The 16,786-nt window shown below is 38.6% G+C and overlaps 1 protein-coding gene across 8 annotated transcripts in view; it reads right to left on the reverse strand.

The window, feature by feature from the left end:
- Positions 1-963: 963 nt before the first annotated feature.
- Positions 964-16,786, reverse strand: part of tfeb (transcription factor EB) — a 29,030-nt gene continuing 13,207 nt past the window's right edge. For 2 of the 8 annotated variants that reach the window (XM_011475527.4, XM_078947715.1), the window contains exons 2-12: positions 14,015-14,079; positions 12,539-12,643; positions 11,443-11,637; positions 10,010-10,108; positions 8,866-9,054; positions 8,139-8,222; positions 5,371-5,488; positions 5,111-5,161; positions 4,619-4,694; positions 3,768-3,915; positions 964-3,683 (exon numbers count right to left, since the gene is read on the reverse strand). In XM_011475527.4, coding sequence (XP_011473829.1) covers positions 3,105-3,683; positions 3,768-3,915; positions 4,619-4,694; positions 5,111-5,161; positions 5,371-5,488; positions 8,139-8,222; positions 8,866-9,054; positions 10,010-10,108; positions 11,443-11,637; positions 12,539-12,643; positions 14,015-14,041 — 1,671 coding nt within the window. In that variant the 5' untranslated portion in view covers positions 14,042-14,079 and the 3' untranslated portion in view covers positions 964-3,104. Of the gene's footprint in view, positions 3,684-3,767; positions 3,916-4,618; positions 4,695-5,110; positions 5,168-5,370; positions 5,489-8,138; positions 8,223-8,865; positions 9,055-10,009; positions 10,109-11,442; positions 11,638-12,538; positions 12,644-14,014; positions 14,080-16,786 lie in introns of all 8 variants that reach the window. The other 6 variants (XM_011475526.4, XM_020703522.3, XM_078947716.1 and 3 more) reach the window with 3 other exon arrangements.

Consider the following 16,786-nt stretch of genomic DNA (forward strand, 5'->3'; position numbering starts at 1 on the left):
AGAAAAAGCCGACATAATTCACCAGGAGAACATGCAAGTTCCACAGAAAAGGGTCCTAGCAGGCATTCGCCTTCTCACTGTCAGATACAGTGCTAAGCACTACACCACCATCATCACTCAAAACAGAAGTACACAGGAGTAAAAGAGGATCATGAAACGGTGGCTAGTTTTCTGTTTGCATAAAGTGTTTTTTTAAATTGATTGTGACTTACATTTGTATGAATAGCTGTCAAAGGCAGTCACAGCTGATTTTTCCCTCATTTTGTGTAGGTGGACAGGAAGATACACAAACTGTTCACCTGCTTTGTTGCAAGCAGAGACAAAACTAAAGTCTGAGCAGACCGAAAATGAACATTTTTTGCTGTTTAGACAATGCAATGAGAATGACTACAGATACTGAAAATTGTCTTCAGGGGAAAAAAAAGGGAATAGAGCAGATCTCCCTTTTATTATAAGGTATACTTTTCAGCATGACATTTTTTTCTGTCTGTTCTATGGTTTTGATGCATTTCAATGGATTTATTTTGCATATTGTTTGGACAAATATTTGGCCAAACCTGGCATTTTCTAAACAGTATAGTGTTGAGGAAACTCATGATTTTCAGACACTTTTTCAGTCATAATGCAACAAGAAATGTTGCTCATGATAGACATCTTACAGAAAAATAATTTACAACCTGACTCAACGTAGTTTTTATTTCAATTGTAAACCTTTTAAAACTCTGGAAAAATACAGTTTTCTTTAAAAAATGGTTTAAAATTCAATTCATCATTTTTACTTAAACTAAATTCTAGAAGCATTATTCCTGATTTATTTTTATTTTGACTAATTTTGTGAAGCAACTTTGTGACGTAAAAGCAAACCGATAACTTGTAATTTGATGTGTTTCAGTGGAAATTCTACAAAAAATGCTAATAAATTATTTAAAAAGTTAAACTGAGAGAAGATTCCCCCTTCCAAAAAAGTGTTGACAAACTTTAATTTTATATGTATATCAATATCGATGGGTTTTTTTCCCGGTCATGTAACTTTAACACCCATCGAAATACACATAAATGCATGTTCAAGAGAATAAAAAACATTAAACAAATGCAAAACAGGAAAAAAAAAAAAACGAACACCAGTTTGTGGAGTCTTGCATAACATGTTTATATCTTCGGTAATTTCAAAACCACATATCCCTGTGGAGATGCTCTGCAGAGCACCCTCAAGTGGAGAAACAGGAGGCCGGGGAGCTCTCGGGAGTGTTGACAGAATGACAATGTGCAACTGCCAGACTGTAAAAAGGCACAGTTCCAGACAACAATGAATGCAGAGTCAGTGGCAACACCAAAAGAAATAAAATAAAAAAATGTCACCAAACACTGGCTTAGAGTTTATGTGATAAGGAGACAGCAATGCTGACATACTTCAATCAAACCAGAACACCTGGTAAACCGTAAATCCTCAGAAACTGTTTGATTTCAGTCACATCATAGAATCATAACAGATCTATGTCTGGTTTCAAATGTAAAATAATAAATTAAATGGGAAATAAAATAAAATCCTGATCATATAAAAAGCTACAATAAATGTAGGTTTGCATCCTGTGTCTAAAATCAAGTGAAACTCTTACGTTTATAAATCACTTCCCTAGTCTTTATCCTGCAAAACATTGGCCTAAAAACATACACCATGTAATTCCAGAAAACAGCTTTAAGTAGAAAGACCAGATGGAAAATTAAACAAAACTTCAACAAGAAACAGAAATAAAATACAGTCAAGTGGCTTAGTGGTATACAACATTTGAAATTAATTGTATTTCATGTACAAAGGCAAAAAAAATAGTATAGTTTCCAGTGCTTTTGGAGAAAAAAAAACATCAAACTTAAAAAGAAAACAATCTTGCCTTCAATCACAAACAGAATCATCACTATTTTACTAACTATCAGTTCTGATCGAAAGCTATAAAAACAAAAGCTTAGCCCCAGGTCTACCACAGCAGAAACAGAACGCAGGTCCACCACAACCTGCACCAAACATCCCTGTGACAACTGGAGTAATGAATTACCTTTGGGTGACAGTTTGTATTCCTGACCTGAGCTTTACCTCTGCAGCTGTCAGTTTTGCTTGATTTACGAGGGAGGCGACTGATGAGGTGAACAGTCTGATCTGAGAACAGCCTGAAGGCACAGGCCGCATATGTGTATGCATGCGAGAGCAAGAATGCACTTGTACATGACTGGTGAGTTTCCATGTGTTGAAGGGGTTGTGTTTGTGACACGAGCATGAGCGCACGAGGGCAGGCATGTTCTGACGCTGTTATTGTGAAAATCACATGTGGAAGAGAAAGCTTCGCCAGAGCCTCATCAATCTGTCTTTACTGTTACGTTTGCCAAAAACTTAAAGAATCGATTAGTCGGATAGAAAATTGATAATTTTCTCTTGACCGTGATAGTTTCAAATCTTGTTAAACCCTTAGCAGTTTAGGTTTTAGGCAAAAGCGAAACAGGGAAATAAAAAACAAAAAAAAACGACCATCTGAGCACAGAGTTTCCCCTCCAGATAAATTATACAGCCAAGACCAGAAAGCTATTTCCATTTTATTAACTGTGATTCATTCAATCATTTACGGTTGCTATAAGAGGTTGTAGAGAGGGCAAATAACTTGTCCTCCATCACGTGAGTCAATGTTCTCATATGTCCTTGTGTCTTAAGGCATCAGTCTAATTAAACACTGTTTTTGCTCACTTCTCAATTATGATTCAGGGTCCTCTTGTGCTGAATAACTGATCTAGCTGTGTTGGCTCTCGGCTTGAAAAGGCAGAGCTTGTTGGCCGAAGCTGTTCTGATTCATTCCATAGGCACTTGTGTGTGTGCAAAAATGTGCTCTGTACAGCATGGTTTCATCATTGTGACTGCAGTGTACCCTCTTCTTCCCATACCTACAAAAAAATATATTAACTGTACAACCACTGAGTGTCACTTGTGTGTAAAAAGTGTGTTCCTTCTATCCTTCATGTGTATGTTTGGTTTCTTTTTTTTTGTGTGGATACTTGACTATGTTTTGTAGTCTTGAACAGCAACCATCAGACCTCATGCCCTTGGGTAAGTGCATGTGTGTCTACATTATGTCTTCATCATCTATGCCAAAGCTGGATCTGCGGCTGGAGTCAATTGAGGCTTCAGGGGACATTGCAGAGAGCAGTGGGTCACCAACCATGGGGGACAGAGGTTCGTCCATCATCAACAGGCCCATGTCACCTCTTCTCATTTGGACATCGAGTCCACTCAGGTCGCCCAGCCCTGGCATCCCATCTGAAAATCCAGGTATTCCATCGCACAAGTCCAGCGATTGGACAAAGTCAAAGGGCTGAGAGCTGCCCACAGCTGGATACTGGATGGGCTGCTGTGGCTGAAGGTGTGGTGGGAGGGGTGGCAGCTGCCTGGTTTGAGGCTGCATGTGATCCTGCGGGTGGAGATGGGTCTGGGGCATATAGTGGTGCTGCTGAGCGTGCTGCTGTGGTTGAGCGTGGTTATGGTGCAGGTGGTGGGGCTGGTGATGGCCCTGTGGGTGGCTGTGAGAGAGGTTCTCTTCTGGGCTGGTTTCTTGTTTTATGTAAGCAGGCATCATGTCAGGAAGGCTGAGACCAGAGGGAGAGGCGTTGGGCAGACCATGCAGACGAGCCTGCATTTCCAGCTCCTGTTGAGCGTCAGCAGAAGGCAACCTCATCAGAAACATTACATTCTCAGTGTTCATGCACATGCAATAGAGCAAATGTGTTACCTGGATCCGTAGCAACAGCTGTTTATTGGCCATTTCCATCCTTTTGAAATTATTCTCCACCTCTTTGGATCTCTCTACATCTTTCTGCATACGTTTAATATAGTCTACAGAAGCTCGCAGTATGGTGCCTTTGTTCCAGCGTACATCACTGCCGACACAAAAAATAATAATTTTCCATCCTGAAGTTTACCCTGGTTAAATGCAGCAAATGAACCCTCAGTAGTCTCTGAACTCAACGGAGAGTTTGCCAATCATATCGGCTTTTGACGTAGGAAAGACACCGCCCCCCTCAATTGGTAGGGTTTTCTTTAAAATTAACGTGAGGGTTTCAAAAGATTTTTAGCTTTGACATTTTTCATTTAAAATAAACATAAGAGTTATGAAACATAATTGTGATCATTCTTCTTGGAATATTGTATAAAATTTAATGGAGCTTCGATTTTTGTTGTTGACATTTTTCATTTTGTTTTGACCGCGTCTTTGCTTTGTTTTTGGATTTATACATTTTTATTTTGTCTCTACACGTTTGATCTTTGCTATACAACATAAAACTGATCTGAATTTTTTTACATTTTCACAGAAAAGACTAAATTAACTGCTCAGAATTGACTTTTTAGGAAAATTTAATGTTTTTATAGAATTATTTATTGTTGGTATAAAAAAAAATACCTTCCAAAAAAAGCTGGGGTTATCCTAAAAATGTATAAATCAAGTTGTGACACAAAAAATGTTTTAAAGATAAATTATTAGAGCAACTTTTAAAGTGTGCATAGGATCAAAAAGGCCCCAGACTACTAAGGGTTAAAGCAAAGTAAAAAATTCTATTTATTGAAGAGGTAACAGAAACTCACAGTTCGTTCGTTTTGGGAATCATTGTGCCCAGCTCTTTGATACGGTCGTTGATGTTGAATCTCCTTCTCCTTTCAACTAGAAAAAAAGGAAAAAAGATCATAACTGTCAAAAATCTGAAACAGAAAAGGCAGCACTGCAATGCATTTTGGGACTACACATTAGATAACAGATCAGGACAAACACTCAGGCAATGATGTGAGTGGATGCACATTTACACACACAGAGTCACAGGCAATTACACCAAAGTGCCAGGACAGCAGAAACGATCAGGTTAACTATCCACCCACTTGTTGCACCATTTCAGCTAAATCAGCACAAAGCAGTCTTAAACAGTTTGTGCAAGGATCCATTATGTTGTATATGTGCGTTTGCAGATGCATACAGAAATGTGTGTGAAATGGCTGTACAAGCAGTAGTAAAATAAAAAAGTAAAATAAAAAAAATTAAGAAAAAATGAGTGCATTTGAAGTAAAGACTGCTTCTAGACTTACTCAGGTTGTGGTTGTCTTTTTTCTGTCGGTCTTTGGCCTGCGCCCGGGCTTCTGCATCTTTGCAAAAACAAAATGGAATTAGCTAAGGGCTCAAACAGTTTTTCTGACAAGGACTGTCATACGTTTAGCAAGGCATGATGGGAAAAAAATGTATTTACTCCGTAACAAAGATTGTCTGTATGACATATGAAAAGCTTGATAGTTCTTTCCTGACTCTCAAAACGTGACCATAAAAGACAAACAAAGAAAGACGTTTCCACCTGAAAGTTCCCGCTTGACGGTGAGGTTGGCAGGACAGGAGTTACTGGTCATAGTAATGGTTGGCCCTTTCATGCCGGGGCCGGAGTAAACGTCCAGATGACTGCTTGACAGTGGGAGCTGGGGCAAAACACAAAGTTTAGTTGGAGAAAAGGACATTTCTGTTCAGGTCAACTGAAGTGATGATCTCATGGACACAGTGGATATTTCCCATCATGTCTCACTGCAGACCTCACAGGACTGATCATGAAGTAATCACAGCCCCATTGAATATTACACAGGAACAACATTAAGGTCCAGCTGTTAATGTGTGATCACACTTTTATATCTATAATGAAACGATCCAAAAAGCTGAGTGGAAGTTGAATGTAATCAAAGAAAAACCAACAATCCTTCAGCAGATTCATAAATGTGTTTAGCACCTTTCTGAAGTCAGCATTTGTGTTTATTGTGCTGTAAAAGGAGATAGGAAAGAGTGATTCTAAATTATCACACCTGGGAGCAGCAGGCCAACACATAGCAATGATTGACAATCATACCACCAATCTTATCTCACTTTATGGCTCAATTCACTCCTTTGGCTTCTCCAGCTTCTGAAATTATGTTTGTGGCGTGCTCCAAACTTCAAACTTTTGCACTTTAGCCATTGTATAACAACAGCAATTTGCTTTTGTATGGACTCCTAGAATGTTTTAATTTCATTGTTATTGGGTAGGTTAATGCGTAATAGACTTTTTTATGCCTTGTAAAGCATCTGTGTCATACTCCCTGAAGTGGAGGCAAATATATTGCTGCTAATGAGGCCTAAGAGATAAGGAACTCAGAAGTAGAGATAACTTAATCTGAAAGCTACTGGGTAAACTCCGAGGGCAAACGCATAAGCAGACACACTGATCCCTGCAGGTTAAACTTATGCATGCATGTGGAGACCATGGAACCTAAAGTTATACTGTCACAATTTAAAGATACAACCAGTTTTTTTATATTGATGTGCAACTTGCACGTTCGAATGTCAGCAATATATTAAAATAAAAAACAAAATTTTTAGTATAAATGGAAGAATAGGTTAAATACGTACTTAATTTCAATGGTTAAAGAACAAAGGCTATATTTTGTGATTGATTTTTTTCCTCAGCTTCTTTACTTACTTTTGCTTTATTAAAAGTCTTGGGTTTATTAAAATTAATAACCAAAAGCGATCTAGAACTAGATGTGCTTCAGTGCAAACATCCCTGTGCAGACACACTTGAAGGAGTCAAACTTCTCCTCTGTGCCTGGTATTCAGTGGTGTCTCAGACTCTAATTTTGAGATTCCATGAATTCCATGGAATTTGCTGCTTTAATCCCCATCAGGATTTAGCACGTTAGGTTTGCTCACTGTTCTGACATTTTGGAATAAAGCTGCTATTTTTTTGTGCGTTAAATTTGAGAGCTGCCCTTTGGGTTTTTCTCTCACTTCTTTTGCAAAACTTGTTTTTCCCACATAGACCAACCTAAGTTCAATCAGTGAGTTCTGCCCAGCCTAATCAATAAGTGACACAGACACATGCGAGAGGACACACTTAGCTTGATTAAACCAATCAACCACACTAAGCAGCACAAGACAAAGCTACAGAAAGATGGATAGGTTTGGAGTAGAAGAAGTGAACCAGGTACAAGACCATGTTGTGTCTCTAAATACCCTCACCACCCCAAAAATGATCATCTGATACATTTGACAGCTTGGAGTTCTTAAGAATCCCCCTTTAAATGCTTAAAAAAATTGAACTAAAATGTTCCTGCATCAGCTTCTTCTGCTGAGGCCCCTCTTCTAATCAGAAACCCAAGGCTCAGAGTTAGCGCTGCTGCTGCTGCTGTTGCTGCTGAATCATTCTTTGAAGTGGTTCTGAAAAACACAGATTTCATCCCGAAGATAGTAAAGAAATGAGAAAAACCTTTCGTCTTACCAGCTGAATCTGTTCTCCTTCAATAACTTCCACAATGGCATAGGTCTTACTCATCTCCTTCATCCTACACTCCTTCCCTTTCAAGCTTGGGGGATTTCTTGTTCCCGCTCAAGTACAGGCAGCACATGTGGCTCTGTGCAGCCCTGTCCCGACACACTGACCTCGGCTGCAGTTCTCCTTTCTTTCTTCTACCTCAGCTCCAAACCAAACAGTGAACTTTCCCCTAACTGGACTTTCAGCCTGTTTTCCCCTCGCATAAATTGTCCTCATCCCCTTTTCCCTCCTCCCTTCTTTCTCCCCCTCTTACCCCCACCCCCACCGTCCTCTCTTCAAATGTCTTGTAAACAAGTTGAACTCTAACTGCTGGTTGTTTAATTGTTAATTTTCTTAGTGCGTTCCCTCAGACACAAAGGACTGCACAGTGCTCCACTGGCAGGTCTTCCCTACAGTCTAACTATGTCCAACATGGTTTAGAGCTGGAATGTTTGGTGTTTAACTGCATTATACACTGTTTTGTATCTTAGCATGAGTGTGTATATATGACTGCGTTAAGACAACATTTCTCGTTTTGGGTTTTTACACAAACAGAAAATGGCTCTGAAGCTAAATGTAATGGCTTATTTCAAACATTAACTAATTACATTTTCTGAAAGACCCAACATAACTGATAACAGAATCAAACATTAATGCAAACAATAAACAGAAATATTGATGGTTTAGTATTTGTAGCCCAATGGACTCAAATAAGCTATCAGCTAACTTGCTGCAAAGCATCATAAACAAAATAAAGAAATGGTCAAACTGAGCTTTTTAGCCTTACTTACTGTGTTTGGCATCTGGATAGGATCAATGTATGGTTGATCTTCATAGTTGGACATACTGATTATGTCGTCAATAACATCATCCATCTGAAAAATATTTTTACAATGATGTTTTGGTTTCACAGAATAAACCACAAAAGTAATTCCAAATTTAAAAAAAAACTGAAAAGTAACTTGTGAGATTGTAAAACTTTAAGGACCTATAAAGCCCAGAGAGAAGAGTGAACCATATGCTTAATTTTTTTTAACTAACTACCAGAAACATGAAAGACAGCAGAGTCTTTTGTGATGAGTAATTGAACTATTTTCTTTTAGACCGATGAACAAAGAGGTGGTTGGAAGTTGAAGGTAAAAAGTTGGTCAAAGTCTTTTGGGTTCAAAGGCCCCCTGCATTCTGCTGTTTTTCTGTCACTTGTTAAACTGTAATTACAGCTACAAGGCCATTATAGAGCATTTAAAATCCACTGATTGCCACTCTCTGTCACCACTTTCATCCACACATTTACTGTATGAATAACACATTAACAGTAGTTCATTTGCAACCACTACTTCTCTCTGCCAAAGAACAATCAAGGCATTACTCCACTTTCATTAAATGAAGGTATAATACTCCTTTTGGGGTAACTATTGACCCTTGTAATTTTCTACATCTTTTGTCGTGGAGCACCGTAGCCTTGTGTTTATGGATTTGTGTTTATGCCACACTGTGCCCACGCCCGCAGGAATCTACCTCTGTCTCGTGGTTGGAGCTGATGTCGAGCATGGCCATGGGGCTGTTGGGGGCGCTGTTGCCAGATATGAGCTGTTCTGTGCGGATGTGTGGGGAGCAGATGGGTGGGGGGGCAGAGCCTGAGACCCCAGTGGGTCCCCTGTTTTGGGGAGGAGATGGCATCCCCAGTCTTGACACCTCGTGGACCGTCTAACAACACAGAGGGAGTTGGGAGTGAATGACAAAGATTATGAACTAATTAGGTCAAGTTTATTTTTTATATTTCTGTTGAATCAGCAGTGCCATTAGAAAAAGCTTGCAGTTCTTATGTACAAACTACTATCGGCGGGTCACAAGCTCCCTGCTCTGTTCCATTCTGATGCATTTATTTGCAGATGACTAGATTCAAGTACATCTTCATTTTCTTCACCTGTGTTGGCATCTGGCTCAAAAATGTGCAGCTGGATAGCTCCAATATTGCTGGCCATTTTTGTTGCAGCACTAATGTTAGCTTGGAATTGTGAGGGGCTGTAAGCTAGCGGGAAAGAGTGTAAACAAAGGGATGATGGGAAATGGGGGCAGGCTTACTTCGCAGCATCAGTCACACCTCAGCCGTGAATTTCTGATGAACTCCTGCTGCTCTACAGAAACTATGTCCTATAAAACGACAGATTTTTTTGATTTTGGCTCAAAACGGCATATTCATAATTAAAAGACCACTGCTTTGAAAATAGATCAAAAGATGATCAGAGTGTGAATTTATATCGAAAACCTCATTTCAAAAAAGATCAAATGTAAAAAAGATTTTTTTTTTTTTAAACAAAACACAAAATTGCAAAATGTAACCAACATAAAAGCCCACATTTATCCAACATCCTAGTAATTGAAAAAAGTGCATCCTAACAGCCTCGGCTTAGATAATTGAGCATGCAGACAGAGGTGGAATGCTCCGTTAAGCCATCACTTGGAACGTTCGATCCCCTTTAGTCTGAGAGTGTGAATGAGGGACAACCAGTGTACTGTGTACCAGTGCACTGTGACTCCTGCACAGAATGATAAACAAACCAGATAATAACAGAAAAATAAGCCTTTCACTACCATTGCACCAAAGTTGTTTACTCTAGTTTCAAATCGCAACTTACAATAGCAAGAAAAGGAGACTTACTTGTTTGGTGGCAAAGGTGGTTGAAAGGTATTCTTTAACTTGCTGCCTCTGCGCCTGACGGAGATGATAGTTTGTTGGATTTTCAAGGTGAGTCTGCACCTGCATTAAAGCAAACAGAGGGAAGATGCTTTTCATTACAGCTTTAGAAACACATTCCACTGTTTTTAACCAGATAAGACTTTTTTATGCTTTTAAAGTTCAGTGGAAAAGGCAAAAAACAGTAATGAATGAATTACTCATCACTGCCATTTAGTTTTTACAGAATTTGACCTTATTTTACTGCCAACATTTATACTCACTGGGTTGAGACTGCTTCACCTCAATACTGTGATATGGCTAAAACTTGGTAGCATTAAGTCAAAGACAGGTCAACAGGAGTAAAGCTGCAGTAAACCCTGTGGTGAGGCTAGATAAAGACATGGACTGACCTCATTCCTTTACATCAGAGGCCAAATCTCACTTACAAGCTTTAACAGCAAACATCAGGATAAAAAGATCAAATCAAACAAAACGATAGCAGCAAATACATGGTTTTACTGCTCGCCATCTTGGTAACGTCAAACCCAGAAGAAGAAAAAATCTGCATTAACGATAGAAGATGAGCTGAACCTTTAGATGTGTTTTATCGTTTTAACAAGTTCCTTAATTCATGCTTGGGAGTTATTTTGCAATCCTGACAACAAACAATGATCGACAATGATCACATTCCTGTCCCTCAGCTTCTGCCAGTATGCTGGAACAACTGTTAACACTGATAAACACACACACACACACACACACTTAAAATATGCCTTTCTCTCAGATGAAGGTCTGTCAGCACAGAAAAGGTCCAAAGATAAACACCCCAGCAGGTAAGACAGGCTCAGTGGACCGCGTACATCCACATTTGGAAATACACTAACTTTATTCACTGTAAACAGCAAATATCTAGCTACATAGCAAGGACCATATGTACACAAGACAGATCATTTCTTCAAATGTTACAAAAAACAGCATGCTTATACATCTAGGAGTATTGCAAAAAGCCCCCTTCCCCTCAACACACAAACGCACACACAAGCATCATCAAAGATAAGGACACACAAAGGCATCTCTGGAATCAGGCAAAATGTCACTTCAGCTTTATCTGTCCCTGTCTGACTGTATCTGCATTGTTTCTTTCTGGTCTATCATAAAGCATGTCAAACGTCTCTTATCTCCCCCATTCAGTCTCCTTACCTGCAAACAACTCCACTGAATTTTTCTAATTTGACCTTTTTTAAACCCGTCTAGTTTTAATAAACATGCGCCATTGGTTGTTGCTCACCTTTCTGCTTGTTTCTTTCACTTTAACACTGTTGACTCTTTTACTATCCTGACTTTCCAACTTTTTAGTTTTTTAGCACTGCTGAAAACAAATAAGTTGGTAACTCCTGCTTGAACTTCACACTGACCTTCAGAACCTCCACTGGGACCTGCATGCTTTGGTACTGTTGAGGAGTGCTTATGGCAGGCGTGGGTGCAGGAGGCCGAGCCATGTGGTGCTGCATGTAATGCAGAGCTGCATTCTGCTGCTGCTGCTGCTGCTGCTGCTGCTGTTGGTGCTGCCGCTCACGCTGCTCCTCCTGCTGCAGCTGGTCTCGCATCAGCTGGACAAAAACACAGAAGGGAGTAAAATATGTGGTTTTCCTGATAGGCACTAAAATATCTGCTTATGATCCATTATTTGGTAGATTTGCTCCAGTCTTAAATCATTTTTAAAAACACACGGCAGTAGTCTTTTTCTCAGGGGAAAGGTTAACTTCAACTCATTTCTGAGGTCTTCATTTTTTGACATTTTACACGTATTATTTATTTAATATTGGCTCATTGTAACTAAACATAATTATCCCACATCATTGCCATGTTTGAAGCACATGCCCCTGTTCAATAATACCAGTGTGTGTATTTAACTTTGCTTGTAGTTTGGCTTCGTCCTAAACGTACATGTGTTCAAGCTGCTCTACTAGAATAAAAAATAGACTAATGCTGGTTTTAGTGTTTTGATTCTTGTCTAATTAGCTCAAGGAACTAAAATATTGAAGTTTCATATAATAAGGAAAATTAAGTGCTCATATGACAGAATTTAGAAAGTAATGGGGGTGCAACGATTCACTTTTCCCATGATTTGGTTCAAATCTCAAATTTTTTTTGGATTAATGTTTTGTTTCTGTTTAATTTGTGTATAAAAACAAAAACAAAAAAGAAAATCAGAAAAATTGTTGTTTCATTTACTAGATAGCAAGTAGCTATGACAAAAAACCCTCCAGTCGGCTTTTACTAAACCTGGTGTAATTAAATAACACTAAATATCAATTCTTCCTAAATGTTGCACGTGTCGACACTTTCAGTGTTAACATACTGGTATGCAGTCAGGATGGAATGATACACTTTCCACACCCTTAAGTTCAAAGGTGTGGCATATGGTTCAGTTTGAAACTAATGATTGTGGCCTTCCAAAACTTTTTTAAAAGCATAAACAATCAAACAAAGAAATGAACGCTGTTATACCTGCATCCGCAGCCCAATGCGTGAGGCCATGGCTGAGGGACGGGGGGGCAGGGGAGGGCGAGCCGACGTTAATGCACCACAGTCCAGCCCGAGAGGTTGTTTAAACTGTGAAGAAGATAAAACAAAATGTGAGTCGTTAAATTCTGTTAGGTTAGGTTATATGGACAGTGTTTAAGTCCATATAACCTAATGTATAGTTGCCCAATCTGATATTTCAAGTCCGATTCCCTGATTATGAATAAATACACACCAATTTTTATTTTTTGTTTTAAGAAATTAAAAACTTTGATGCTCTCGCGGGCCACAGAAAATGACATATCGGGCCACATTTGGCCCGCCATGTCATTTTTGTCATCAGTTTGATACATGTGGTCTAAATGATCTGACTGACAGCAATAAAAACAAAAACAAAAAGCCATTTATAGATGAACGGCATTTCATAGAAAGGACTATCTAGAAACTATATGGACAGATTTTGTAACCTTCATTAAGACAAAGACTATAAAACCACAGTGGGTGTTAAAACTTTGAATACTTCAAAACAAATAGATGATTCTTGGTCAACAATAAACAAATCTTTGCAATACACCCAAAAACCCTTTTTGTCAGATTAGAGCACAAATATTTCTAAGTTAGGGTTTTATTATTTTCAGTCATTTGTTCAGTTTGTTTTAACAAAATCAGATTTAAATATACTCTGATTTGTAATCAGTATATCTGTAATCTGAGGTAATTCACAAATCTGCATTATGTTACTGAAAGAATAGAAAAAAACAAAAAAAACGTGACATCCGTTGCAACAAACACAGGGTTCTCAGCTCCCCACAACCCTTAACAACTGATACATTTACTGGATCTCTATGATGCTGTGGTGAATTAAGGTTAACTTCCTCCATAAAGCTGGAGAGGTCATAAGGGAGTCATGTCATGTGGTTGCTCTGGGGAGGTCATGTGAGAAGAAAGACAAGGGGAACACCCATTCCAGCGCAGAAGCATCTCCTTCTCTCACGCATGCACACCAACAAACATTCAGCGGGGAGTCCCAGGTCAGACACTTCCTCCTTTTCCTACCATTACTGGTTATCCCTCAATGACTTAGCTTGTTTTAAGGTGTGATGAAGCCAGCACCAGGTCTCAAGGACTAATACTGACATTTAATCAAAATTGCATTTATGCAGCCTCACATCAGAATCTGTATCTGGTTAAAAAGAGACACAGACTCAGCGAGAAAGACAGCCAGACAGAGAAAAGCTCATTGTGTATGAGGTACAATAAGCATGGCAGCTCCTACTGACACGGACTGAAGCTGCCTGTTGTCTCAAACTGTACATTTCAACACCCAGGGGGGCACACACTGCCTGCTTTGTGCCCCTTAGACAGCCCAGAAAAGAGAGAAAAGAGAACTTCCATGCAGAGAAACACATTTAAACACATGTATTTCTCAACTCCACAAAGCAAATTTCCTACTTTTTGTACCTTCCTAAGGTGGAGCAGGTTTGTCATCAAAGTACCTTCAGACAGTCAGACAAAGAGCACCTCACCTAAAAAGTCAAAAACTGAAATTAGTCACATAAACTTTGCATTCTCTGGGATGTGGAATGAAATCTCCTGAGATTGGATTTTCTTTCTAAACATAGCATCAGATCGAACCTTTATCCAGAGTTCATAAGTCAAAGCAGGATTTTTAAAGGGTTCTTGTGTTTTTTTCTCAGCATGCTACAGCTAGGAGGGGTGGGCAGAGTTTAATCATAAACTAAAAAAAAAAAGTGTAGTTTTAAACTAATCAATGCTAATATTTAGCAGCACATAAATGAGAATGTTTGCTAAGGTGCATCCATGATGGGAATTCTGCATGATGCAACTGTAGTCTGACAAACAGGGTTATTAGATCTTAAAATGTAATTAGTAGGGTCAGTGAGGAACAGTCCCTGATCTAAAGCCCAAAGTTTGTCTGGATGGAGTTACTAAATCCTAACAAACAACAAAGTAAATACTTACCAGAATATTCAGTAAGCAAAACTTCTTTAAAAAAACCTGTTTGTAATGCGACTTCATCAACATAAAATAATAAAACAAAGGAAGAATTGTATTGACTACACAGGCAGGAGATCCTCATTATATGAGGAGGAAGTGTGACAACTGCTCTCTGAAAGATTAAACGCTAATGAAAGTATAGCTTTTCCTCAAACAATGACGTCAAAATGTTAATACCATAGCTTGTGCGCTTTTAATGCATTAGTATTTTGAAATTTAAATAAAAAGAATTTTTATCAAGTAAAGAAATGCAATCCGTTAGGGCTGGGACAGATTTTATACATTCTAATCGATCTTTACTTGCAAGAAACCATACGGATTCATGTCACGAATGGATTTAGCTTCAGATCTATTTCGCCTTTTTTTATTGTGTCCTTGTGAAAAAATTGGCATTATATAAAACAGAGGGAGTAAAAAAATAACAGATTTCTAAACAGAAAAGATTTTCAGAAAAAGATACATTTTGAATTTAAACGTTTGATAAGAGAAATATTTGAGCTAATACCTGGTCTATACACTGTAACTTATTCTCTGATGGCTTTAATTCCACATATTTATCTCTATATTACCAGCAGTTTGATTATTTTTAGATTTGGTCAACAAAGAGGTAAGTTCTTACTTTCACAGCTGTAATGTGCAAATATAACTTATTTAATCAACACTGAATAGTAAAAAACGGTCTTTAAAATTGATATTGCATGTCTGTAGTTTGAGAAAAAAAAAGCATTTATGACTTCAGTTACCAGCAAATTACACAAATATGTTGACAGTGTAAAGACGAGATGTGAAACCCGTTCCGTTCGCTCACTGTAAACTGCAACAGGTGTTTTAAAGTGGGTGTGGTGCACAATGTACACAAAGATCATCATCTCAAAAAAACATTTTTTAAAAAATATACAGAAAATCCCCAACTAACTTGAAGACAAAAAATAACCTAAATTTCAAGGCTGCAAATGTCCCTTGGGGACTGATTTGACATTCTAAATATTCTAAAGCGCTAATGCAAACTAGCTTAAATGTAAAACTCTGAAAATAGAAACAATTCTAAGTTGACTTCCTTGACATTATTTTCTTTAAGTAAAATAGAGTGTTTCAATGTAAAAGCCTATATTAGATGTGTTATTCAGTAATATCAGGCGTATTAAAATCATCACATAGTTGTAAATTATTGTGTTTTATTACATGCAGGGACAAGATCATCACTTCCTGCTTTCCTACAGTGATGCACTCCTACCAAGAGGCCTGGTCTGTCACTTAGACCCTCCCATTGCCCGACATCCACTGAGGACATTTGTGACGCAATAAGAGCACACAGTGACCATTGTGATTCCAACGCTGTCATGTCATGCCCCCCTCACTTCAAACACTGACAGCCCGTGGGAGGATGCAGAGCGGAGGAAGCCCAGGTCAAAGGCCAAGCTCTGGGCCGTGCTGCTCTTCAGTCACAAACATGCACAAAACAACAAATGCACAGGACGGAGGGAGGGGTATTATAAACATGTTGTGCAATGACAGCCTTTACTCTCGTGGAACACATAAACACAGACCGCCGATGAGCACATGCACACACGAGGGCAAGTGTAGGCCATGGCACCTGTGCTCACAGACATGGTGTTGATTTGTGGACTGTGTATTTTTAGATGTGAGAGCTCCATGCCAACAGAGGCCACTTTGAGAAGCGGCGTTCATATGTGGAATATTCACACATGCAGTGACCTCGCACAAGTAATCAGAGTATGTATTAATTAAAGCTGCAGAGAGACATTCAAAAGCCACTGTTATATTTAACCTTAAAAACCATCTGAAAGTTTGAATAAATTAGTTTTAAGAGAACATACAAAGTTGTGACTATCACATGAAAACAGGAAAGAATGTCAAATCTTGTGATATTATTTCTGCATTTAGTTCAGTTTGTCACAGTTTTATTTTGCTAAATTCTATCCTTACATTTCATGTTCCCTTTACATCCTCAAGTTTTGATTCATGTTCTCACTTGTGGGATGTTTAGGTACGGTAGTTTCACAACAGTCAACCAGTCAAATTTCACATAAAGCACTAAAATGGAGAAAAGGGGCAATTTAAGCACCTTTTAGTATTGCAAAGTTGACCATTCAAGAGAAATGTCATATAGTTAATGATCTCCAAACATTTAATGTGTGTAATTCAATGCAGAAAATGCTACAAAATACGTAACAAGCAGCCTATCCTGCTTAA

The sequence above is a fragment of the Oryzias latipes genome, chromosome 5 (assembly GCF_053564925.1).
Source record: "Oryzias latipes strain Hd-rR chromosome 5, Olatipes_Hd-rR_3.1".
Taxonomy (NCBI): Eukaryota; Metazoa; Chordata; class Actinopteri; order Beloniformes; family Adrianichthyidae; genus Oryzias; species Oryzias latipes.